The sequence below is a fragment of the Centroberyx affinis genome, unplaced genomic scaffold, assembly GCF_046629955.1.
Source record: "Centroberyx affinis isolate AG114_WGS23_722 - 3 ecotype Tasmania unplaced genomic scaffold, CSIRO-AGI_Caff_v1 ptg002819l_1, whole genome shotgun sequence".
In the NCBI taxonomy this organism is placed as follows: Eukaryota; Metazoa; Chordata; class Actinopteri; order Beryciformes; family Berycidae; genus Centroberyx; species Centroberyx affinis.
In genome coordinates, this window is record NW_027280963.1 from 1 (window position 1) to 26,578 (window position 26,578).

At 42.9% G+C, this 26,578-nt stretch overlaps 2 protein-coding genes across 2 annotated transcripts; both read right to left on the reverse strand.

Moving 5' to 3' along the window:
* Positions 1-58: 58 nt before the first annotated feature.
* Positions 59-4,842, reverse strand: LOC139658040 (probable E3 ubiquitin-protein ligase HERC1; the record flags this gene model as incomplete). The annotated part of the gene is made up of 9 exons (XM_071536058.1): positions 4,837-4,842; positions 3,570-3,794; positions 3,183-3,335; positions 2,839-2,971; positions 1,841-2,044; positions 1,438-1,671; positions 865-1,038; positions 385-499; positions 59-176 (listed from the first exon to the last, which is right to left on the reverse strand). Coding segments are annotated over exons 1-9 (1,362 nt in total), but the record flags the coding sequence as incomplete, so codon positions are not given.
* Positions 4,843-10,781: 5,939 nt separating this feature from the next.
* On the reverse strand, positions 10,782-25,448 carry LOC139658041 (transcriptional repressor CTCF-like). Its single transcript, XM_071536059.1, has 16 exons — positions 24,235-25,448; positions 20,340-20,520; positions 19,947-20,083; positions 19,625-19,732; positions 19,231-19,410; positions 18,148-18,351; positions 17,714-17,876; positions 17,300-17,470; positions 16,425-16,558; positions 16,118-16,238; positions 15,765-15,914; positions 15,328-15,488; positions 14,834-15,016; positions 14,572-14,704; positions 13,965-14,216; positions 10,782-12,975 (listed from the first exon to the last, which is right to left on the reverse strand). Exons 2-16 carry the CDS (start codon positions 20,506-20,508, stop codon positions 12,731-12,733), a joined length of 2,511 nt encoding a protein of 836 aa, XP_071392160.1. The 5' UTR covers positions 20,509-20,520; positions 24,235-25,448; the 3' UTR covers positions 10,782-12,730.
* Between the last annotated feature and the right edge of the window lie 1,130 nt (positions 25,449-26,578).

Here is a 26,578-nt window from a genome sequence, read left to right on the forward strand (position 1 = left end):
TAGCCCATTTAAATATAGTTTATTATAAAAATGAGTGGAATAATTCTAACAACAGTACCTGTTTGGTGGCAGCCAGAGCCTGTGAGGTACCTGGAGAGTCTTTGTGGGCCAGTAGAGTGCTTCTGATTTTATAGACCATTTCATAGATCTCCAACAGCATCTCACAGGGCTCATATCTGTCTCAAGGTAGAGAGGATAAATAACATAGTAATGTACAGTTATTCCCTTAATGCCACAGACTCAATATTGCAGCACTGATCTAATGCAATACTGTTTTAATCACATTCCACCCTTTCAAAAATATGACCAATTAAACAGACTAAACTTTCCAAGTCAATGAATAAGAGCAGACATTTCAGTAAATATTTTGTTTGTGCTACTGACTTGTCCTGCCAACAGGCCTCATCCTGTAGCCCGGTGTGTTTGAGAAGAGCAGCCAGACTGCAGCGGCAAACCGTCTCCAGCACAGAGTCACCTGAAGGGCCTCCACTCTCCCAGTCTGCTCTCACAGAAAACAACACAGCTTAATTATGAACAAAGTCACAGAAGGGCAAAACACAGAATAACTACCGGAATGAAACATGAATTTACAAACTCTTTCAAAAAGTAAGCTTCACAGTAAGGGCATCTATATTGATGCATAATATTCAAAAGCAAAACTTGCAAAACTTCAATAGACTGACAGCAGCTGTACATGCAATTTATGATACCATTAATTATTAATCATTATTAATACCACATCATCTTACTCTGAAAAAACCTTTTAAAAATAGCCTGTGAATCTATTATCACCTGGATACTAACATGACAGACTTTCAAACACAGGTATGCATGCACACATAAACGCAGACAAATGCAAAGTACCTCTGCTGGAAGCATAGTCCTTCATCTTCCGCCACAGGCCACTTGCAGGTTCTCTGGAAGAGCCCAGGGCCAGTTCCAGCAAAGTATTGGTTTCCTCACTCAGATTCAGCTCTGCCAGCCTGGCATCACTACTGCCCAGCAGTACCACCTCTGTCAGCCATGCCATGCCAGAGTCTACAGGACAAAGCAACACATAGAACATAGGAATATACACTTATGAATGATTCCTGAACATTTGGGGACTAGAGACTACATTTAGAGTTAAAAAGTGTGGACCTAATTTCTATACATTTTGGAATGATGAAAATTGAACAACCCAATTGTTTAATTTCAATGCAAGTGATGTGTCTATGAAACTGCTAGCTTATTTAGCATTAGTAGCTAATGTTAGGTACTTGAAACAGTCAAGTGTGGTGTCAAGTTTCCATTTTTTTCAACATTCCACTCATTGCTACAACATAAACCCAGGGATGAAAGTGAAGATAGTATGCATTTGTTATAGTGAGGTGCAGGTTAGGGCAAATTGTGAAGAATTTGTGTGAAAGCCCCAAGACGAGCAGTAGGTTGTCCTACCCAGCTGTTCAAAGTCCATCTCAAGGCCGTTCCTGAGGAGGATGTTCGACAGCCAGAACTCTGATGACCTCTCCTGGAGTGAGGGTGGTGGGCCCTGCAGCATGCCACCAAGGCAACGACCAATTGCCAGTGCCACAGACCGCTCCAGGTCCAGAAGCCAAACCCACTTGCTCTCCTCCTCCTCCTCCTCCTCTTCCTGCTGTCCAAGGAATGTGTTTGTTTCTTCACTTTTATCTGTAAAGATAAGATCCCCTCTCAGCTTGAGAAGAACCTAAAGTGCAAAATGTGGCCTCCTCCGCTCAAGACTATAGACTTGTGATACTATTGTAAACAATAATAATCAACGATAAACATAAAGGACCCTGTCATGTGAGAACAGTGAGTAAATTAGTGTTCCACTGACCTGAGCAGATTTCCTGGGTCTCCAACTCCAGTTCTTCCTCCTCCAGCAGGCTTGTGTCTGGCAGCAAGCTGTTAAAGTCATTAAGGTGCTCCAGCAGGGCCAGCAGGTGGCTGAGAAGGGGTCGTACCATGCCCAGGGGCAGCAGCAGCAAGGAGTACATCACCTGGCACAGCAGGCTGCCAGCCACCGAGCTGTACAACACCACTGGTGCAAGGAGAGGGGAGCAGAGGACAGGAGAGAGAGAGGGTGAGAGTGACCGAGCAAAAGAATGGAGGAATACAGAGAGAAAGGCAACATAAAGGAAACAAAAATAGAAGATTTAGTCACGGATTTTGAGGCAGAAAGATTTATCATATAAGACATTATCTTGTTTTCTTTTCTAAATCACATGCCTGGTGGTGGTGGTGTGTGTGTGTGTGTGTGTGTGTGTGTGTGTGTGTGTGTATGAGAGAGAGGGTGTGCGTGCCTGCGTGTGTGTGTAAAAGAGAGAAGCACTCAAAGACCGCCGTCACACCGGACATTACTACGCATCTTGGCCATCTGGATTTTATCTGCATAGAACTTAGCTGTGTGTATGTCTATATTTGTCCTTCCATTGGCGATTAAAAAAAGAAAACAAGGAAAAAAGTGTATTGTTACAGGACGAACTTTAACAAACAACATTAATAACTTTGGATTTACTGTGAGAAAAAAACAAATCAGGCAAGCGATTTACATATGTGTTTGTGAGGGAAAGAGCAGTCCAGATCTATGTGAATAGACATTTTAATGCCAGGTGTAAAGTAAATGCAAATAACAATACAAGACATGTTTCTGCACAAATGTAAAGGTGGGGCATAATGACCAAACTTTGGCCTGAAGATGTGTACATAGCACAAAGGAATTGTGTGTATACCTATATGCCAGCTCAGAAGGCTAATATGTAAATAAAGATTGACAAAAAATACACAAAAAAAGAACTAGGTTATAATGAGACACAGTAGTCACATTATTCTTACTGTTTAGCTTGTTGATAATGTGCTTGTCCAGGGAGCTCTCCTCCAGCAGTATGGTTGACCTCCTGAATGTCTCGGCAGCACAGGGCAGCAGCAGGTACAGATGCTTGTGAAGCAATGTTACACTGCTGTCGTCCTAAAGAACAGTGCAAGAATAGTGTGAGAATAAATATAACTATATGACAACAGAGCTTTGGTTAAAATATGAGGTATCAGGACATAACATGAGGTGTTGGCAAACTGGGCATACCATTTCACAAACTGAAAGGAACATGTGGTGTCTGTAAAATTGCTTGCACTTTTGTACCGTAAACTGTTTATTTTGTGTAGTGAACTCTGTGGTGTACCTCAGGGTTGGAACAGACGTAGCAGTGGGCAAGCAGGTGTTTGTGAAGTGCAGACAGCAGCTGGTGGAAGTGAGAGGGAGGATCGGTCTGTCTCTGGCTCTCACTGGACAGCTGCTTGTCACTATTTTTCTCCAACTCCCCAAATGCCCGTTCCTGCATGAGCACAAACACACATAAACAGAATGGGTCTGTATGAGAGCGGACATCACATTAATTGAATGGTAAGGATGTAGATCAAAACTGTGGAAAATCTACGGGAAATTTCATCCAAGATGCCCTATAATCAGGAAAGATGAATGCATTACATTCTCCCCAAAGTTAAATTGTGAATCATAGCCTCCACCCACACACACCCCACACACACACAGGGTCCTCTTTATTCCATACCGTGTAGAATCCTATGCTGAGGAGAAGGGTTCTGAGCAGCACCTCTGCCAAGTGGAGATGGTCATAGGCCTCGGCAGGACTGCTTGAAGAGGGTGGCCGGACTGACATAGTGGGGGCCAGGGGGACTCCCAGGGCTGTAGGCTCCCCAAAAGAGCTGTAGCCTAGCAGAGAGGCTACATGGCTCTGCTCCTGGAGGCTATTCAGGACCATGTCCAACTGCAGACGCTTTATAAGAGAAAGAGGACAAGATAGATATATTGACAACAGGCTGTGGATAACTGCTACATTCTAGCTAGGTACTAGGGTATCAATCTTTTTTTAAGATTTATTTTAGGCATTTTATTGATAGCGACAGTGTGAGAGAGAGACAGGAGGGTATGGGAGAGAGAGAGGGGAGGACATGCAGCAAATGACCGCGGGCCGGATTCGACCCCGGGTCGCTGCAGGAAGGACTGAGCCTTATGGTACGCGTTCTACTCGATGAACCACCGGGGCGCCCCAAACTTTTAAGCCCTTCACAAACACTTGGTTTCTCATTTCTCCGTGTTAAGGAATTATGCATGTCCTCAATGTCAACTTTTTCTGCGTCACAGCCAAACAGCTACAAGTAACAAAATTCTGTGATACAAAGATGATATAGGCAGTTGAAATTAGTGTGTAAAATGTGTAATATAAATGTGTAATTATTGGAGATTGAGGCAACTTTGTAGGAGAAATAAAAAGGTGCTATATCTAGGTTGTCCTGATAGTGGTGCTACAGAGCATGAACAAATGTGGACTGATGCACTTTTGAGCCCATCTAAAACATATGGAATTTGGTTACTCTAGCACAGTGGTTCTCAATCCTGGTCATCAGGACCCCCCTGCTATTTTCTATTTTACTTGGTAGTTGATTGCAGTCACCTGGTGTCCCAGGTCTCAATTCAGCCCCTGATTAAACCAGGTGAATGTAATTAACTACCAGGTAGAGTAGAAAACCAGCAGGTCCCTCACTATAACATCAAGCGTTCAAGAAGTATGCCTCACTTTCTATTTGCATGTCTTCATGGTCAAATTTCAGTTTCACAGTGAAATGATTAGGACTATATTCTGTGTAATAGCAATACAATAGCATGTCCACATATGCTGTGTGCAACATTTTGTGGAGATTGGATCAACTTGGAAAGAAATGGTGAAAAAGAAAGAAGAACAAAGGTTTTCCATAAATCCCCGGACCCCACGTTGAGAACCATTGTCCTAAACAGTGTACAGAGGGAGCTGGACTCACCGACATTCGATCTTTTCCTCTCTTTGGTATGTTTCAATTCAATTCAATTCAATTCAATCAATTCAATTCAATTCAATTCAATTCAATTCAATTCAATTCAATTCAATTCAATTTATTTAAAGTGCATCATCAAAAGTCCCAACACACAACTGAAAGGACAATATAACAGCTCATATTACATAGAATATTATATAACGCCATATAAGCTAGTTGTGATGGTAGGAGGTGAGGTGGAGTATAAGCAGTGGCGTGCCCAGGCCATTTTGACTGGGGGGGCCGAGGGGGCACAGACTCCAAGCAAGGGTGGCCCTGAGTGCGGCGTTTAGGAAGGATGTAATAACACCACATTATGTAATAATTTGACAAAATGTAATAAATTTTCACTTCATTATGTAATAACACCCGCATTTTGTAATAATCTGCCGCATTTTGTAATACACAGCCTGAACGCAATATGTAATAAATTTCCTTGTATGTAATAAATTATTACAATAAATAAATTATTACAATAAATTATTACATATTGTGTGTGTGTGTGTGTCCTGACATTTGTGTGTACCAGTACTTAGATGTTTGTGTCAGTGTTACACTCATCTATCTAGTATCTTTTTAAAATGAATTTTGAGTCAGTATGATTCATGCTAGAATGCATAAAATAAACATTGTTGTTATAATGTTATAATGATTTTTATGACATCCATTTTGGTTGGTTAATACATAATGCACCATATTACATTTTCATCCAAAAAAAAAGTGCAACTCCCGTATTTTGTAATAACCACCGCAATATGTAATGATTTATTACGAAATGCGGGGAAATTTATTACATGTTGCGTTCAGGCTGTGTATTACAAAATGCGGCAGATTATTACAAAATGCGGGTGTTATTACATAATGAAGTGAAAATGTATTCGATTTTGTCGAGTTATTACATAATGCGGTGTTATAACATAATGCGTTGTTACAGGCCCTAATCCTCTTCCATACAAGGCCCAGGTTGAAAACAACCAGAATTATCAGGCATCACTGTCAACTGTATGCATATAAAAAAAAATGTATGCTACTAACATGACTTCTTGGTCTTTATCCTCAGGTGCGTGCTGCATTCTGTTTGGTCAGACAGTGTTTTTTTCACATTGATCCCTAAGTTGGTTTTCTCTTTGCTCCCCTTGGCGTCTTTCTTGGAAGTCAAGGAGTGTAGTTTTGGCTTGATGGTCCCGCCTCTAACATGGCCATCAGCCAGTCATAACTCAGGATTTTGGGGTGGCACCTGGGGTGGCCAATCAGATTTCCAGTGCCACCCCCTGGCCACCCCCCCTAGACACGCCCCTGGGTATAAGGTGTTAACGAGTACTGAGAGGTAGGATGGTGCCAGACCGTTAGGAGAGGGATTTTAAAGTCTACTCTTGTCTGCACTGGGAGCCAATGTAGATTGATCAAAATGAGGGTGATGTGATCATATTTCTGAGTTAAAATTCTGGCTGCAGCATTTTGGACCAATTGGAGCGGTTTAAAACGCGTAAATGAATTAAGGGTTGCCGAGTCCCCCGGTGACAGAACGGGTCGGATTTTGGCGATGATTCGGAGACGGAAAAAAAATTGCCGACTTAGCAATGTGAGATTCAAAAGAAAGGGAGGAGTCAAAAATCACACCCAGATTTTTTTTTTTTTACTGTTTCAATTTGCGATATGGTACAACCATCAAGGTTTACTGTAAGGTTTTGAAATTGGTGACAGTTCAGTTCTGCGTGGGTTTAAAAAGCAAAAAAAAAGGCTCGGTAACCATGAGCGTTGCTGTGTGACGTTCACTGACCACAGGATTTCTGGGTACTGAGGTAACGATACCCAGAAGAGTTATGCCCTCGCTGCCATTCGGAGCCGCCGACCTGTCTAATGCAGCTTTACACTGAGGACTGATAGGAAACTTTTTATGTAAATCAGTGGTGATGAATGACGGCCTCAGTGCATATAGGGGCTTGTTAAACGGGTGAAAAAAAATGAAGTGACAGGACCATGAAGAGGCATTATGGGGCTCGAGTCAAAGAAACAGACACTCCTAATATCATGCATCATATATATGAATGTATGTATGTTTAATGCAAAGCAAGTTTTTAATCCTTTACCCCTCTTATTAAAAAATCAGATCTGGTCCAGTCAGTGTGCTCCACCTCTGATATGATGGATACGATGCAGTTTGATTGATTCCATATATTAGTGTAGAATTGATCAATACACTGGTTGTCTATGGGAACTGATTCTAATGAGACACTTTGATCAGATTCCACACAAGTATGCGTTATTATTGCTATTGCTATTATTCTCCTGGCTTTCAGTGGAGAGTTTTAGTGTCCCATGATGCTCTAAATGCTGTTTCAGAGGCTTTTCCACCCAGACAAGAATACAAATTCTTGGGGGAAACACTGAATACTTTGGATTTTTTTTGGCATGAAAATGACAAACGAACAGCTATCGACTACTTCCAATCCAAAAAAACTTTAAAACTTTTAAAAACCCCCCATATCAGTTGAACCCTACAGGCCTCTAAGGCTGCAAGAAACAGAAACGTCCCAAAAGACTCACCTTGCAGGCTCTGAGAGACGGACTCCATACTCGAGGCCTTGATGAAGCCCAGAAGCCTTCTTCTTCTTCTTCTTCTTCTTCTTCTTCTTCAAGTCACACAGTGGAAAATCGACACTTCCTCTACACTCCCGGCTCACAAAACATCATTTAAACCGGGACTGACTTAATGCACTGACCGACTGGAAAAAAGCGGTCAAGTGAAGTAGTGTACGCCTTGAGAACACAGTAGTCATGGATCTCACCAAATAATGGATCTTCGTTTGTGATTAAAAAAAAGTCCAAAAAACATATCCGAAACCCTACAAAAAAAAGAGAAATAATAAATGAATCAGTATAAATAGGAAATAAAAAATGCCGTCTAGTTTCTGTCTGGAGACTAGAGACAAGAGGGAGTTGGTAGCAGCAGCGCTCGGCGAGAGCAGGATGAAGGTATGAAAGGTGTAGAGAGGCACACACACACACACACACACACCACCTTGTCTCTTTCATGTGCACGGACACACACACACACACACACACACACACACACACGCCGGTACACACACGGCGTTCATAACCCACGCTTTCTCTTTTCCACGCACGCACACATCCATCGGTCTCTAGCTTATGCACACACACTTTTTGCACACACACACACACACACACACACACACACACACACACATCCTGTTCGATGCTGCGAAAGTACACAAGGGCTTATCTACCCTCCCATCACACAGAGAGAGAGGTACCGGCACCTACTGATGCGTGACCGGCAGGTTTTTGAATTGAATTAAACACCGATTTAATAAAAAAAAAAAATAAGGAAACAGTCTATTTCTGATTGAACACAGCTAATGAAAGGTTTAAGGACAGTTGGAAATGAATGTGAATGAGACATGAGACCCAGCGGTGTTTAATAAAGCAAGACTTGTTTTTAACGCGCAACTGTAATGATTCATACTTACTTTCGTTTACCTTACTTTCCGATATCGCTGACTGTGAAGAATCTTGCGAGCAGATTTTTTTTTTTAGAATCGCGCCAAATGAAAATCGTGAGCGAGAAGGAAGGGGAGAGTGTGTGTGTGTGTGTGTGTGTGTGTGTGTGTGTGTGTTACAAACGGGGAGGGAAATGGAAGGAGAGTGTGTGTTCACGTAAGGCATACATGTAAGCATGTGAAACGGTGAATGGGAGTTAGTCCAGGTCATAGATTCTGCTGTGCAAATGTTCTTTTGCACTGACCAGTTCTTGTTAGAAGCAGAACTATGTATTCCCTAGTAAGAGAGTAGTGGATAACATATGAAAAAAAAGGTATATAGTTAACACACAATAAGGGTAAATTAATTAAGGGTTAGTTAATGCTTAATAAGCATTAACTAATCCTTAATTAACAGTTAACTAATGGTAATAAGGTAATAATTTACTAATGGTGTTCATGTTAACTAAGGTACTAATTTATACATTATTTAATAGTCATCTTTATAAACTATTAAATAATGTATACATTAATACCTTAGTTAACATGAACACCATTAGTAAATAACACATTAGTTAACTGTTAATTAAGCATTAACTAACCCTTATTAAGCATCAACTAGCCCTTATTAAGCATCAACTAGCCCTTATTAAGCATCAACTAACCCTTATTAAGCATCAACTAGCCCTTTTTAAGCATCAACTAACCCTTATTAAGCATCAACTAGCCCTTATTAAGCCTTAGCTAACCCTTATTAAGCATCAACTAGCCCTTATTAAGCATCAACTAGCCCTTATTAAGCATCAACTAGCCCTTTTTAAGCATCAACTAACCCTTATCTTAGTGTACCCTTATTGTAAAGTGTTACCTATATGGATACAGAATCAAACAGAAGCTTGCACAGCAGTCATGGGCCCGTAAGTATGATTTTATTTCTTCTCATTAGCTGTACAGTGTTACATTCCCATAGCATCTCCAATAACATGTTGTCTCAACTTCAAAACAGACATGACAAAGGTTGGTTTTTTTTTTCCATCGTTTCCCCGCTGTGTTCAAAGGGTCTAAAAACACATATGTCCCTTCCCTTCTCCTGCCACAACACAGGGACAGCAATGACCAAGAGAAGGACAAAGGACAAACCTCCATATTGCTGCTTTATATTAGACATTTGAACACAGTCCCAAGGTCTTGCATTCCCAAAGCTCTTTGAAAAAGTCCCCCTCTCTCTTTCTCTCTCGACATGCCGTGACAATTTGCTTTTATGTAAATCCAAACACATCCGTGGCCCTTCTTTAAACCCCAGAGGCGATGTGTTAAGGTTGGTGAGAGAAGCGCCTTGGCACCGAGAGATCTTTCCGTTATAAAAACCAGTTGATTAGCGGGGATCTTGGTGCTCGAGTGTTTTTTTTTTTTTTTTGGAGAAACCTAGAGCGACTGATAGTTTGGCCGTTGCGGTTTTCAGCGGCGTTCATGTTAGCCTTCGCCCTAAGAGCCTGCAGTCACGTGACTAGCTGTTCTGTGCAGCTCGGTGTTTATGATATTGGGCATCTAACTATGGTTATGTTATGGAGGACGTGGCCGCATACGCCCGACCGACATGCCGGGCAGCAACATGGCTCCCATCGTATGTTATGGTGAAACTATCGCTGGGAAATCAAGCCACCTTGATTTACAGTCAAATTCACATAGTACAGCCAGCAAGGTATACAAAAACTTTACCATCCTACAGAACTGTATTAAGAGCTCAACCCAAAAAAAATAAAATAAAAAATACAAAGCAATTTCGATGTAATCATTACATACAGACAATGAAAAAGATCAGAACTTCATTCAGTATCAGAGTTTTTTTTAAGGACGCGTTTTTCTCTTTAAAACAGGGTGTCGGAACAAATATTCAAAAGCCTCCTCTTTCCTGCCTGCATGCCCATGTCTCTTAGTGAAAAGCATCAACCTTTATGGGCGTCGTCCGCCCAACGACGCTTTGGGCCGATGGCTAAAGAAGAACAGGATGAGACGCGCGACCGGAGTGAACCGAGCTGAACCGGGAGAGAAGCAGAACGGCCATCGAAGCGGATACAAAAGTCACTGGCAGGGCGACGGAATATTGACAGCGAAATCAGATCGGTTCAGAATAGCTCCACAGTTTGGTTGGCTGGAAGGGGCTACGACAGCAGAGACAGAGCAATAATCTGCAAACAGGTCAGTTACATTTAAAATGCAAGAGGGGGACACAGTTCATTTTAAACATTGCCTCAAACACGGTAACCAGCTGCTCTTTCTAAGCCAGGCATAAGAGACATGGACAACTAGTGCTAGTAAGATGCCAGTGCTCAGTCTTTCTTCACCAGCCACATCCTAACTAAACAGCTAGTGCTACCAATGCTACCTATGTCAACAAGCCAGTCCCCCCCCCCCCCCCCCATTAATGTAACCGGGGTCTGGTGAAAGAAAAAGATGATACAAATTAAAATCGTCCAACTGTCCCCTTCATTGGCTCAGGAAAATGGTGTAGTATGCATCCAGCCCAACATAATATTGACATCATTACCATACAAACCCAATCGACTGACAAGTCTTCAAATAATCCATTAAAAAAAAAAAAAAAAAAAAAAAGATTAAAATGTTCATAATAAATCAAAGAAGCAAAAATTAAAAAAAATATATTTACAAGCAAACCACCTGCCAGAATTGTTGATTTTTTTTTTTTTACATTACGGTGAGGTTTTTCTCAACAACATACTGCTTTATGAGCAATGCTGATCGATAAGTGGTGAAGTAACCTGTTCCGTTATCTGATCGCTGTGTCTTTATCTCCTTCATAATATGGAAGCATGATTTTTAACACTAGGAGGGTATATCAATGAATTGACGCTTACCAAATATCTTCAGAAAATAGCTTTGTTCAACTATAACTTGGTCTACGCCGGTGTTGGAAAACACAAAATTATCTGGTATCTCAAGCATTTGATTTGTAGAAGCTGACCGCAGCCTCAAAGAAACACTTATAACAAATTTCCAGTCAAACACAGTGGGGGAGGAGGGGTTGGCGAATAGGGAATGAGCTGGACAAATGAAAAAACATATAGTTATGACTGACTTTAGTTAATGTGAATGCGTCTCTCTGTGCCCATTTCCTACCATCTCTCACATGCATCAGGAATACAGTAAAGGCATCATCTGTTACCTTCCCGCTACAGTGGCCTTGATTTGGAACAACATCTAACATTTCATACCCATCCAATTCTAGCAGTTTTTACAGGGACGAAGGAGGAAACTCATACGTTTTGTAACAGAATATTATACAGACAAGAAGAATGAGAGCCGACGGTACCTTAAGAGGCAAACTAAATTACCATAAACTACTTCTTTATGAAAAAAAAAAAAAAAAAAAAAAAATCTATGTTTCTGTCTATACAAGGAGAAGATTCTGAATCGGAGAAGTAAGCTGAAAGTTGTCAAAATGGACAGAGCTGCAAGACAGAGGAGAAGAGCAGAAAATCCAAGATTTACACTACCAACCTAAATAACGCAGCTAAATCATACAGTTTAATAAAAAAACGAAACAAAAAAAAACACACACACACACAAAAAAAAATCATTTCCTCTTGCCAGAGCAAGAGGAGGGGAAAATGCACCCCCATCCCCCATCCCCCCATGTACAGTTTGTTCCGGCTGTAGTTTGTTTCCGGCTGAACGTTAACTGGGGAGTCAGTGGGGGTGGAGAGACTGAAACAGGATGTGGCTTTTGGGTATGAGACAAGGAACCCAAAAAAAACAAAAAAAAAACACAACACACTGATTCATCCAGGAGACAGAAAAAAAAAACAACAACAAAACAAAACAGAAACAACATATGAAGAAGAGCAAAGAGCAGTTCGTAATTAGCTTGGGAGGATATCTGTATGCGATGCGGAAAAGGATGAGGGGGGGTGGGGGGGAGGTGTGTGTGATCTGGTCCTTTGTGGCCTGTGTCTGTGTGCGTGTGTGTATGCTCGTGTGTGTGTGTGTGTGCGTGCCACCCACAAACACGATCAGTATGCATGTGTCTATACATGTGTGAGAAGGTATGCGAGTATTTACACGTGTCATCAGGAGGCATCTTCCCTACCATCTGTATATGGTGGCTTTTGCTGCTGCCATTTTGCTATGAATGTTTACTAGAAAGGAGGCAAAATGGCCGCCATAAAAACGTCCACGAATGGAACATCGAGTGAAGGCAAAGGATGGGCGTTGCGTCTGTTTGTGTGTGTGTGTGTGTGTGTGTATCTGCCAATTGAAGCGTCTCAGTCCCGGTATATCTCTCTCTGTGTGTGTGTGTGTGTGTTTTCTTCCGAAGTGTGTACGCCTGCATATCGCGTTCACCGGTCCATCATGCTCAGGATCATCTCCGGCGTCAGGTCCCCGTTGGCGGCGGCCGTCGACTCCTCGCCGACGGGCAGCTCCACAGTCTCTACCCCCTCCCCGTCCAGGCCCACCCCCTCCACGGTCAGCGCCACCCCCTGGTCCAGCGGGGTCGCGGCGGACGCCTCCGACTCCTCCTTCTTCACGATGATGTTCTCCACGGCTCCCGTGCTCTCGTCCTCCACCTGGATGATGGCCGCGGCTGCGGGAGAGAGAGAGAGAGAGAGAGAGAGAGAGATGATGACAGACTGTAATGCTGCATGGGGGAAACATTCTGAATGATTTGGTGGTTCAAAGCAACGGCCTAGACTTCCTTTGAGGCTGCCAATAGCATATTTTCTAGCAGTAGTATTTTGGCATTCAAGCCATAGCTTAATAGCTGCTGTTTTGTACAAATATTCAGTATCTTATTATATTCAGCCTAAAAACAATAAATGTTCAGCGTTTCCCCCAGATTTACATTTTTATTTATTCTTGTCAGGGTCGAAATACCTCTGAAACGGCGGATACTACTACTACTAACAATAACAAAACATATTCATGCATATTTGCGTGTGGAATCTGATCAAAATGTCTCATTAGAATCCGTTCAGGTTAAGGTCTTCCCATAGACAACCAGTGTATTAGTAGATCAATTCTACAATACATACTGTATGTAATCAGTCAAATTGCATCATATCAGAGGTGAACCACACTGACTAGACCAGATCTGATTGTTAATAGAAGCCTCTAGGGCTGCAACTAACGATTATTTTCATTGTCGATTAATCTGTTGATTATTTTCTTGATTAATCGATTAGTTGTTTGGTTTATAAAATGTCAGAAAATGGTGAAAAATGTGGATCAGTGTTTCCCAAAGCCCAAGATGACGTCCTCAAATGTCTAGTTTTGTCCACAACCAAAAGATATTATCTATTATATCATAGAGGAGTAAAGAAACCAGAAAATATTCACATTTAAGAAGCTGGAATCAGAGAATTTTGCCTTATTTTTCTTAAAAAATGACTCAAACCGATTAATCGATTATCAAAATAGTTGGCGATTAAATTAATAGTTGACAACTAATCGATTAATCATTGCAGCTCTAGAAGCCCCATATTTATTTAACCACAAGTAGTGCTGACTTTCTAGGGGTTTAAAACTCACTAATCTAACTTGCTAACTAACCAACCATCCATCAAAGCCACTCACCAGAAGCGGCGGCCTTGGCGGCCACCCGGACAGACTTGGTGGGCGTCGGAGGAGGTTTGGGGGCGTTCTTCGGGGGTCGGCCTCGTTTCCTTTTGACCGGCGGCTCGTCGGGGGCCGGTACCGGGACGGTGGCGGGGGCCTGGTCCAGCTCCATGCTCTCGGACTCCTCCTCTTCCTGTAGCAGCGACGCGTCTTCATCGCCCTCGACTTCCTCGTCGTCCTCGTCCATGTCGGGTTCGGCGTGATCCTCGTCTGAGACAGAGAGAGATAAACAGAAGATTTTGAAGAATTCGATCAGATGAAACGTAATGATCCCAAGTGGGAAATTGCGAGCACTAATGAGAAATTATAAAAATAAAGATGTATACAATATGTACAAACAATATGTATGAAGGAAATATGAGGACATTTTTTTTAATTTAAACCTTATATACATGATGCAAAATGTGTGAAAATCAAAGGCAGAAATTGGCTAGATTAGGCTAAATTAAATTCAATATGTACATTAAAACATTTGATCAAATGTAACCATAAACAGTAACATGATGTTGGTCATTACAGACATCAGACACATTTGCTTTACTGGCTACTAGACAATCCAACTCACCGCTGTCGTCCTCGTCTCTCCTGCTCCTCATCTTCCTCTTCCTCCCCCTCCTCCCTCTCTTCGGGGTGGGAGTGCCGTTCTCGGCGTCCTCCACCTCGCCGCTACAGTTCTCAGAATGGCGAGCCATGGTGTTCTGCGGGACCAATGTGTGTTGGTTAGGAGCTTGTTATGCTGCAGCTCTCTGTGGAAAGCTATATATATATATATATATATATACTTGTCTGGGAACCCGGCTAGAAAGAGAAGGTGTTTATGCCCTCACCCTGCGAGTGAAGGTCTTGCTACATTTGGGGCAGACGAAGGCGGTGGGGACGAAGTTGGGGTCGTGGTAGCGTTTGAAGTGCATGTCCAGCAGCTGCTTCTGTCTGAAGGTCTTCTCGCACTGGCTGCAGGCGTAGGGTTTCTCTCCGGTGTGGGTTCGGCGGTGCATGACCATGTGGCGCTCCTAGACCGGGGTCAGGGAAAACACAGCGACAATGACCGTTAAGTCTCCAGGTACCACATCACATGCCTTACACAAACAGAGGTTGTGGAACGCTTCGCAGTTTAATAATCCCAATTCAAAATCAAATGCAAAAATGAAAAACTGATTGCAATATTCTGCATTGGTTTTTCTGTTTTCCTGAGCAGCAATAATTCATCTCCACAGTTAAGGTTATGGTGGTGACACTGCCTCCTCCTCCTTTTGCCTTTTAGTGTAGAGCTCGCAGTCTTACTAGTTGCCATATTTCTGCAGAAACACACACACACACACACCTGTCGGCAGCAGTAGTCACACATGTCGCACTTGAAGCGCTTCTCGTTCTTGTGGGACTTCTGGTGCTGGATGAGGGCGTAGCGCTCGTGGAAAACGGCGTCGCAGTAACGACACTTCTTCCCGGTCTCGATGAACGAGTGCTGCTTACGAAGATGGACACCTGGAGACACAGAAGAAGAAGCGATATTAAAGTCACGGACCAATCGGTGCCATCTAAATTTATATGACCGTAATATTCAGAACAGGGAAGAGGGGAGAAAAATCCAAAATAGGATGATGGCAGGGGAGAGGAGAAAAGAAGAGAAAAAGGTGCACTGGTGAGAACAAAGGAGGAAGATATACAGAAATAAAATGTGGAAGAAACAGAATCAGAAGAAACAGATCATCTAGCAGCAAAGAGATGCTAGATGACACTGTGTGTGTGAGTGTGTGTTACCCAGGTCACTCTTGCGGGCGATGACAGTATCACAGTGTGGACAGTGGAACTTGGCCACGTTCTCGGTGTGTTTCTGCAGGATGTGCATCTTCATGGTCCCACTCTGGGTAAAGCGGGCGTGGCAGATGTAGCACTCATACGGTTTCTCTCCTGAGGGGCAGCACACACAAAACAGTTTACAAACAGCTGAGAGAGGGCTTTAAAGAAATGAGTCAAACATTGGCTCGAAGGCACATATACCTGTGATATACACTGTTACTGTCCATGCTTCAAATTCAAATTTTAGGTCACACCGCCCAGCCGTACTTCAATGTTTTAGACACGTGGAAACAGAGTCGAGGTGTCATTTTTACCTGAGTGTGTCCTCATGTGTCTCTTCAGCTTGTACGTGTCTCTGCTGGCGTAGCTGCACAGACTGCACTGGAATGGACGCTCGCCGGTGTGGGAACGAATGTGACGCTTCAGCTTACTCACCTGGAAAACACATTGCACAGGTAGAATTGTGTAGGGATGTACACTACCAATTAAGGCTTTAAAAAAAGGTGCGATAATTCAATCTCTTTTACTGTCCCACAGCACAAAAAGAGCATAATTGCGCACATGAATGGAGATTTGTATAGCAATAGTAATTCAGAAAGAAAGACAGGGGGCAGGTCTTACCTCCACACTGGCGTAGTCACACATGGAGCATTTGAAGGGTTTCTCGTGTGTGTGTTTGTAGCGACGGTGACGAACCAGCTCCCCGCTGGTCACAAAGGCCATGTCACAGTCTGTACACTTGTGAGGGCGAGTTCCTGCGTAGGTGAAAGACACAACATGACAACTTTAGGTCAACATTAAAACTGAATAAAAATCAGCGTGCCGTGCAGTAATGCAATTTAAAACATCTTTCTATCATATGCACACTTTATGAGACATTTCTAGCCAATTAATAATTACATGTACTTTGAATTTTGTTTCTCACCCAAAGTTGCCACAAAAGCAAAAAGGTTGAGATTGAGTATAATTAAGTGTTTTTATCCTTTAAAAAAAGTCATGCTTTTCTCTTCTGGCTTAGAATACTGCTACTTTCTATATTCCTGCCTCAGTCTTAACACAGCAGCTAAGACTCTTACCGGAATAAAACAAGACCACATCACATCACAGTTCCATTGGTTAAATGTGAGTTCAAAATAGAAGTTTCACTGATCCGTTTTAATGTACCAAGCTATATCACAGACCTTTATATGAGCCAGATCAGAGGTCCCGACTGGCTGTTCCAAAATCTAAATTATATTTATATTAGATAACAGATATATGGACTATAGATGGGTTCTTTACCATTTTAACACACCTGAGGAGCTTAGCCTGCTATCACTTCATAAATTTTAAGTAATGATCATTATTTTGATCTCCCTTTTAAGGTTTACTTTTATACTTCTTCCCAATTTTTTTATACCCCTTAGTAAAGCGCTTTGTAACTGTGCTTTGAAAAGTGCTCTGTTTGAAGATAATTACTGATCTACATGAGTCTGTGTGTGTGTGTGTGTGTGTACCAGTGTGTGTGTTGAGGTGGTTTCTCAGCAGGGTGACCGTCCTGAAGGCTCTTCCGCACAGATGGCATTTATGCGGCCTCTCGTCGGTGTGGCTCTTCATGTGTCGGTCCAGGTTGGAGCGTCGGGGGCAGGTGTAGCTACACAGCTCGCACTGAAACGTCTTCTTCACGCCTGCCAGACAACATTGTAACACAGACACGACACGGATTTTACACCTGGCGAGAGAAGTGTCGTCACTGCATCACAGCTAGTAAGTCTTAGTGCAAAACCTGTGATATACAGTAATGACAGTAGGAAGTATCTTAAAGCCAAGCCGAAGCGCTGAAACCAATGGTGGAGAGCTGACATAATGGCTAGCGATCTCACTCCCCTGACAAGGCTTCACAGCACAAACACTAGAAAGCACTCACTCACCTTTCTTCTTAATCTTTGTGGGTTTGGGCGGTTTCATGTTGCCCACCACCTTCTCAGCGTTGACCTCGGACAGAAGGCCTTCCTGTTGCTCCTCTTCAAAGTCATAGACACTAACATCCATGTCCTTATCCCCTTCAGCGTAGCGCAGACGGCTCTTTTTCCCCTGCACAAACAACACAGTACAACTCACTAGGTCTAATGAATTAACTACATTTAAAAGCTGCACATGGCGAGATTTGTATGTAAAAACACACCCGTCTTATCAAGCCTAAATCACAGAGTGGGGCTCCATCAGAGAACACCAAAATGAAACACCTTTGTGGTTTATTCAGAAACCTTTCAACTAAAACTAGTCTTCATGTGTGTGAGTTTTACCGTACTTCCTGCTACGTCTATGAATGCACACATAAATTTACACACTGTAATTATCTCACCTTCTTGGACTTTTTGATAGCCCCAGAGGGGGGCTGGTAGTCGGGGTCTTTAGCCCAGGATGGGTCGTCGTTCTGGGGCTGAGTGGGCTCGTCCTCCCCCTCTAACACCTGGTTCTCCTCCACCTCCTCCTCCTGGTGGGGCTCTCCTCCGTCGTCCTCCTGCTCCACTGTCTCCACTTCCCCGTTGGCTCCCACCTTTACCACCTACAAATCAAATGCATGAATCAGTCAGTCAATGAATGAGACACATCCTTACAGAGTTTGAAACGTAACCTACACCATTGGCTTTTGGCCTCATTAGCTTATAGTTAATAGAATAAGAGAGAGTTCCTTGCACACGTATTCCAACCCCTTGACTTTTGTCACATTTTGTTGTGCCATTAAGTTATTTCAAAATGCATTTATTCAGGATTTTCAGTCTGAGTTATCTAAAGCATTTTGTTCAATTTGAACCATGTTTTCCTTTGAAACTGTTATTAGAATTTGGCTTTCTTGCCAACAGTGTTCCCATACCTTGATCTCAATGGGATGTTAGGGTGTAGGCTGGACTTTCTATCAGAATACTTAACCACAGTTTGGGATATATGGTTCATGTATGGAAGTCCAGTTCTTGAACTTTCAGAGAAAATATAAATAATCACCCTCTCATCATAAGGGAAAAGAAAAGCCCACGGAAACAGCACCTTTTGTATATTCAAATCATAGTGATTGCAAAGGAATGACTTCTATTTTCTTTTAAACCTAAAGAACTGGACTCTAATGTCACCCATATATGAACCATATATCCATACTGTATTCTGATGTACAGTCCAGTCTACACTCTAAAATCACATTGAGTCTGATTACGGTCTAGTGAAGGGACCTGGTCTCAACTGTGTTAGCAAGAAAGACAAATTTAAAAAGGGAACACTGAAAGGAAAACATTGTTCAGAACCACTAAAGACAATCTAAACATGAGCTCTGAATAACAGATGGAGAAATCCGTAATAAACACATTTTACTTGCAATAACTAACATTTTGGACACAGCCCAAGTCCCCACTGAGGTAAAAGTCAACCAGCGAATGTATGTGTGTTTGTGTACCTGGAAGCCCTCAGGCAGCGGCAGGGTGTGGCAGATGACTGGGTCTCCGTCTTTTGGCATGGCGGTGGCGTCTACGTAGGTGCCTTGCTGCAGAGCCTCCACAGTGGTGGCAGAAACAGGCACTTGTACCAGCTGGAGCTCCCCCAGGCCTAGGGCGGCCTGCTCCTCCATGTTTACTACCTGGAGACAGAGAGGGAGAGGTGCGGTCCGGACACATATCCGGTGTTGTTTTCAGGTTTCACAAAGCCAAATTTAAGTCTTTTTGATGGTGCCTGGAATTCAATTTTGTGGAAACACCAGCAACCTGTTTTACCACCTGAAGATGCCAAGTATGCCAAGTAAAACAATGTATTAAACAAAATGTTGTGCCTTAAAACTGGGATCCAGCTCCTACCTGTAGCGTGATGATCTGAGTCTGGTCCACCGTTGTTACAGTTGCCTGGTGAGCAGCACCCGCTACACCAACCGTCCCTGAAGATCCTCCAACTGCAGCCTCCATCACCTACAGTCAAATCAACTTCATTTCAATAAGCTCTCATACAAAGATTTCCGCTGATGCAACCGAAAGATCTGGCAGCCATATTTGAGTCAATAACTCAATGGGCAAGCGCCACACAAGGGTAAAGACCAAGGCGTATTAAAGTACAACAGCAAACAAGTAATACCCCTTATGGGAAAGAGGCAGCTGTGCTATAACAAACTAAAAGTGACTTTACCTCAGTCTTCATCTGCAACAGGGTGGGATCCAGGGAGTCCATAACCATCATCTCAACCCCTCCTGCACCTTCCACACTAACCCCTTCCATCAGCTGCTGCTGGGCCTGGGCAGCTCCCACCATCCCCTCTGCATGACCTAAAAACACATAGACGGCAATTACACATTTACCCATAATCTCCACAGGAAAAAACAACAACAATAAAACATTTAGCCACGTGACACCAAATCTCAGCTCGTCTAGGCTGACTGGCCCACTTCTTATATGTGGTGTGCCTCAAGGCTTAATTCTTGGACCAACATTGTTCTTTCTGTAATGCTACCACTGGGCCATTTCATTTCTAAGTTAATTAATTTAACCAATTCATAAATATGTAAATAATGAGCCAAGAACCTTGTTCCAGGACGACTCCGCCTTGTCCCTGTACCACCCCGCCGGCCTCTGCGGCCTGCTGGAGGAGGTCGGCCACCATGGCGTCCTGGCTGTGGACGGCCTGGATGGAGGGGAAGTCTTTGGTGGGGTCCTCCACCACCCCTACGCCCTCTGTCGGCCCCCCGTCCATGCTGGGTAGGAACTGAAATACGGCGTTTTGAAAATATAAGAATACTCTAGTGGTTGACCGTATGTCCGCAGGCTTCTTAAAGCTTCCAGTAACAACCAAGTGTTTCCTCTAAGCCAGTGGTACAGCAGCTGATTTCACTGAATAGCACACCTTCAAACACACTGAAATGAGCTGCAGTAGTATTTGGTTGAAGTGAGAACCTGCAGACTCTTGCACAGCATAAAAGGACAACACTGGCTTAGAGGGGACATTAGTGGAAAGTGTGACAAGTTCCAATTCTAATCCAGTTCGCCCCAACGTGGCATAAAACAAAGTGTTGTAAAATCGTTCAGCCTTAACACTATAGAGGTTACCTGGAACAGCAAGGAAAACCTGATTGATTTCATGATTCTGTCTATCTGTCGACAGAGCTGTCTGTGGGGCTGCGGTACAGGTGATCCCCCTTTGACTTGCTGCTGAAAACCCTGAGCTCTGCTGACTCAACTGTCTGCTACCTGACTCTGTCCCTGTCAACCTGCAGGGAGGAAGGAGGGGACAAGTCACACTGCGGGACACATGCAGTTAGTAATCTCTGCCGCACAGACAGCACAGTAAGGGTGGGAAAATGCACTTCTTGTAACACTATGCTTTTATAAGAATTCTACAAACGCTATACTTCTAGAAGAATTTGATAAACACTAAGGGCGTGTTGACACTATTCTGCTGTTTTCAAAACTGCCAGCGGCTTCTCTTTTTACATTAAAAGTCAATGGGGAGTGGCTGCAAGGTGGATGGAAAGCAGACATTTGAGAACGGATTGGTGTCTTTTTAGGCAGAACTGAGAGCTTAGCCAAATTGAGAACAGTTCAGCTTTTTAGAGGAGACTACATGACATCGACAGCTTTTTTGTGGGGAAGAAGAGGTGGGATTTCAGGGTATATAGGCAGCTGACCACAATAGCCAGGATGGAAATGGAGAAAGTAGTGGTAAAAATAAGCTGGTAGTAGCCATTACTCTGATCAGTGAGTGTTGTGGGAGTTAATAGCTGTTATACTGTTGGACGGCAGTACTGTTTGCTGATAGTAGCTGCTACTGCAGCTGGCCGCTACTCGCAATCTGCCTTTTCAAATTATCAGCAGAAAATACGGCCATGGCAGCACTTCCCCCCTCCCAAAAAAAAAGTGGAATAGTATGAACTCGCCCCATTAGGACACAATTACGACATGTGGGTCTTGTACACAGACGCACATGCTGGCTTTTGCTTCTACACATCTGTGCCGATGTTTACATTCCTGTTTAAGACTGGAGCTCACCTGAGCCTTCTGGCTGCTACCTGACTGTAAACCTGCAAGAGGTGAAGGGGAACAAGTCACTACTCTGGAATGGACTGATACAGTCGCTCTACTATTTAAAGGAATAGTTCACCCAAAAATGAAAATTCTGTCTACTCCCCCTCATGCCAGTTGAAACACAGGTGGAGTTTGTCCATATAACACACAGGGAGGCTGCCAGCACAACTCCATAGCAGCCTTCTCCAAAACAACTGAAGTCAGTGGGGACCAGTTCTTCAGAGTTCCAAAAAGACCTACAGTATATTTACACCATCATTTAGTGCAAATCTTAACTACAGCTGATTGATTTGCAACAAATAATGGTGTATAGGTCTTTCTATTCACAGTGTGATTGTTTGGCTGTTTTTGTTTTGGAACTCTAAAGAACAGGTCCCCATTGACTTCAGTTGTTCTGGAGAAGGCTGCTACCAAGTTGTGCTGGCAATCTCCCTGTGTGTTATATGGACTAACAAATTTCATAATAATAATAATAAATGATTACATTAATATAGCGCTTTTCTAGGTACTCAAAGTGCTTCACATATCGGGGGGGGGGGGGGGGGGGGGGGGGGGGGGAAACTCAACTCATCCACCCTGTGTTTCATTTGGCATGAGGGTGAGTAGATGATTTTTGGGTGAACTATTCCTTTAAGTGCATTCACAACAAATCTGGCCCTCTCCCCATTTATTCTTCTAGCTCGGAGGCTGAAAACACCCCAGTTGTCTTGAATACACTGTAAGGACCAAATGGTTGGGATGCAGGCTGGATAGTGTGTTAACTTACACTTACAAGACAACTAGTGAATGGGGGCCCTGAACCCACAGACAGTCAGACATGCAAGTCACTCTTAATATTTTACTATATCTACATGTTAACCCAGGCCCGGTTAAACATGTAGCTGAGGAGATTCTGTCACAATAAAAACATGCAACTCTTGTGTGCTACTGCTACACTCGAGAGGATGTAAAGACAGTTGCTATATCCTCAAGTCATTTAGAAAAACACCAGAGATGGATGCTGGTCTGAACATGTGAGCAAAGGATACAAAACAACTTCATTAATTATCTGCCTTCTTGAACACATAATTGCTAGCTGTATAGTTTTGTTTTTGGCAGCACCCGTTGACTGTGTAACATCTGTGTTTGTTTGCAGGTTTCTATGTCGACCTGTCTTCATGTAGCAATATGGGTGGCGGTTGGGTAAGACTCTGGTACAGGCCTTCCTGAATCCCTTCACTCTGTGGTAAAGCAAATTCAATACAAGCTGGTAAAAAGATTGAGCGCCCGGTCGAGCAGCTGTCGCCTCCTTGTACTGCATTTATAGCGGTATTTTTGTAGCTCTCCAAGCCGAGTCGTAGAGGGAGCTCTCTGCTGTTATATATCTCTCTGTCTATGTGGCTCTAGGTGGGCTTAGAATAAGAGACAAGCGGGCAAACGGTGCAACAACAACTTCATTTCCAACCACGACGAGATGTCAGGAAGAGAGGGGGAATGTAATGCTCGAGAATGGAAGATTGCTTATGTTGGCGGGAGTAGGAGATTGTATCTCGCGTCTTAACGAAACAAAGTGGTCGCTGTAATCACCGGGGGTCATTTTACTGTGAATGCCTCGTCATCCTCTTCTCCGCGGTGGCCTGACTTTTTCAGTGTGCGCAATACGCTAACGGGCAAGCTAACACAGCGCTAGCTAGCTGTGTACTGAATTTCCCGCAGTGTCACGACCTGGAGGTGCGACAACTAACGTTACATTAAATAGTGGAACTGTATCGTTAGCCAGCCATTTATCGAGAGTTGGACGTTCTGTACATCTCAAGGAGTAAACTGTGTGTGGGCACTGGGTGGGGAAGGGCCTGGCCTTGAAATCGAGTTAACCTAGCTAACCTTGCTAACTTTATTTATGCAAAGAAAGGACTCATTTCAACTAGCCAGCCATTATGTAAAGCACCGGCGTAGACGGTAAGATGCCATTAAATAATTGACAACAACGCTACAGTATGTGTGGGGGACTTAAACGTTTGATAGATGTTGCGTATTTAAATACAATAAAGCTAACGTTAGCCAGCAGAGCTAACATTAGCCCGCCAGTTTCCATGTCGTCTAGGCTGTAAAAAGACAGGAAACAAAGAAGAGAGAGAAAATGGACGCCTTGGCCTAAACACTCCAAGCAAATCGTCGAAGTATTCGTAACCTATCCGTGGCGATATTTTCACCGATATGTCTCAAATAAAACAGGCTCTATGTACATTTGTTGGAACTTGGGTTATTTAAACGTATTTTGACGGGGTTTTCAATAACGATAGAGGGAGACAAACACCCCCCGACAAGCCGCCCGGACCCGGAGCCCCATCGTGACACCTAGAGGCCGAATAAAGATCCTGCAAACTCCCCCCTTCTCAGAAAAGTAGTGATACTTTACCTCTTTTTAGTCGGTTTCTCCTCCCGTTGAACTCGACCGAAAGCACAGAGTGTGTGCTACAAAGTTGGGCAGGCGGGTAAGAAATGCAGGCTTCTTCGCCGCTTCTTTTAATCCCTCTCCCGCTTTAGCAGAGTAGGCTCTGCCACAAAATGGCAGTTGGGAGCTCAGTGCGCCTGTGCGGCCGCTGGGGGGTGGTGTCGAAGCTGCTGCAGCCACCCTGATTGGCCAGGAGGGGCGCCCCGTTGGAATACATTGAAACCCATTTATCACAATGTTGGTACTGGGGCTGCGTTCTTCCCCATGGGAAAGATGCTGTCGAGCTTCCTATTTCAAAATAACCGTTCACATCAGCGTTCAGCTTTTAAAAATACAATTTGGGAATTTCGAGTTTTGAGATGGACCATAATTTCTCATAAATCTGACGTCACCACCAAGGACATCCCTGTAATCAACTGTAAGGAATGATATATTTACTTCAAATAAAACCAACAAAATTAACGTTTTTTTTTTTTTTTTATCACAAAGGTCATTATGTGAGTACAACTATTAAAATGCCACGACAGAACACAGCTACTTACTCGATTTTTTTTGGTTTGTGTTTGACATTACAGTGTTTGGTTTGTTGTAAAACATGAAGTCAAATGTCTCATTAAGTGCATGTGTGTTTAGTATAAAAAAAAAGCTGACCAGGAGCAACCAAACTCTACAGAAAACTTCGTCTTAACGGCCTGCAAAAGGGGTTTGAACCTGTGAACACTTCCAAATGGTTGCCTTCATATGGCTATTCCCACATGACATGAATGCAGTCTCATTCCTGGAGTGTTATTTACCACCTGAGCCTAGGTGAGCAGTATTTCCTACAATAAAGCTCGCATCTCCCAGCTTTCCCATGTGAAGTGAATGCAGCATATGTGATGTTTTCTGTTACTTTTGACCAGCGGATCTCACCACAGCAAACTGAGCATTAGTTAAATGTCACTGTAATTTACTAGAAATTATCCCACTCACAGTATTTATAGGAATGACTATGACCGTGATTCAATACTAAGTCAGCTATTTACTGTGGTTTCTAGGGTCATGATTATTTACTTTTCAATGCTGGAGAAATGCTTTGATTATATTGAATATTGTGATATTATGTCATTACCCTTTATTGTGTTAAAACAAGGCTTTGATGGCATGTTTTGATTTTTTTGAATGCAATAAAAAATGTAAATCCCTCCACCAACATGTGCTTTTACTTTTATTCTGTTGTAGAAATAACAGAGTAGACTATTACTATATTGTATAACAGTGGTTCTCAACATGGGGTCCGGGGACAACCAGGGGTCCTTGAGGGGGTTCCAGGGGGTCCCCAGCAAATTGATGAATTATTAAACTTCACCATTATTTAATTTACAAGAAGTTAACACAATTAGAGACTATAGAGGAATGACTATTTTGATCATAATTTCTCTGTTATCTCTCTACCTACAATACAGATAGTCATGGAATTCTGGACAAAATCATATCTGATAATAAAAATATTCTCAGATTTGGGTCAGAGAGACAACATCTCATCAAATGGGGGTCTGTGGTCCTAATGTGGACTAGATTAGGGGTTCTTGATATGAAAAAGGTTGAGAATCACTGTTGTATAACACTGTATAATTGTATAAAGTATAAGATATAAAGCTTAACTGTGGAAAAAAAAAAAAAAAAAGGTGCAGGAGACAATCTTTTTTTCAACACATTTTTAATAATAATAATTTGTATATGCTTGACACCAGGCGAGACAAATGCCAGGCAAATATATTTTAGAAATATTTTTTAGAAAAGAAAAATAATAATGAAGAAATAAAACATTTTTTTTTTGTTTTCCAATGCGGCACAACCTACCAACCTTGAGGAAAATATATATATACTCTGCTGCAGTGGTTCTTCACCCCACCCCCCCCCCTCCCCCCACCCCACCCCACCCCACCCCGCTTCACTTTCTCTCTTCGCTCTTTAAATAAAAGTTATCTAGCATCTCTTTCACTATCAAACCTCGAGGCACTTAAAAAAAATACTGTGAGACGCTTCACGGATGCAGAGGTATAGCAGGTTAGATCGCTGCCGTCCTATAGGAACTAATAGTGGTGAATACAGTGGTAGCTATCGTAGAAGCCCCCCCCCCCCCCCATCTGGCATCTATCCTATATTATTGCAGGGGGCCTACCTGCAGACTATTGCTTTTCATATGTGGTGAAGTACAACTGACTTGGCATCCACTCTTCTTCTCACAGACAGAACAACAGTGCTTCATTATTGCTTGCGATAAACAGGAGGGGCTTCTATGATCTATGCTGTATCCTTCCAAGGA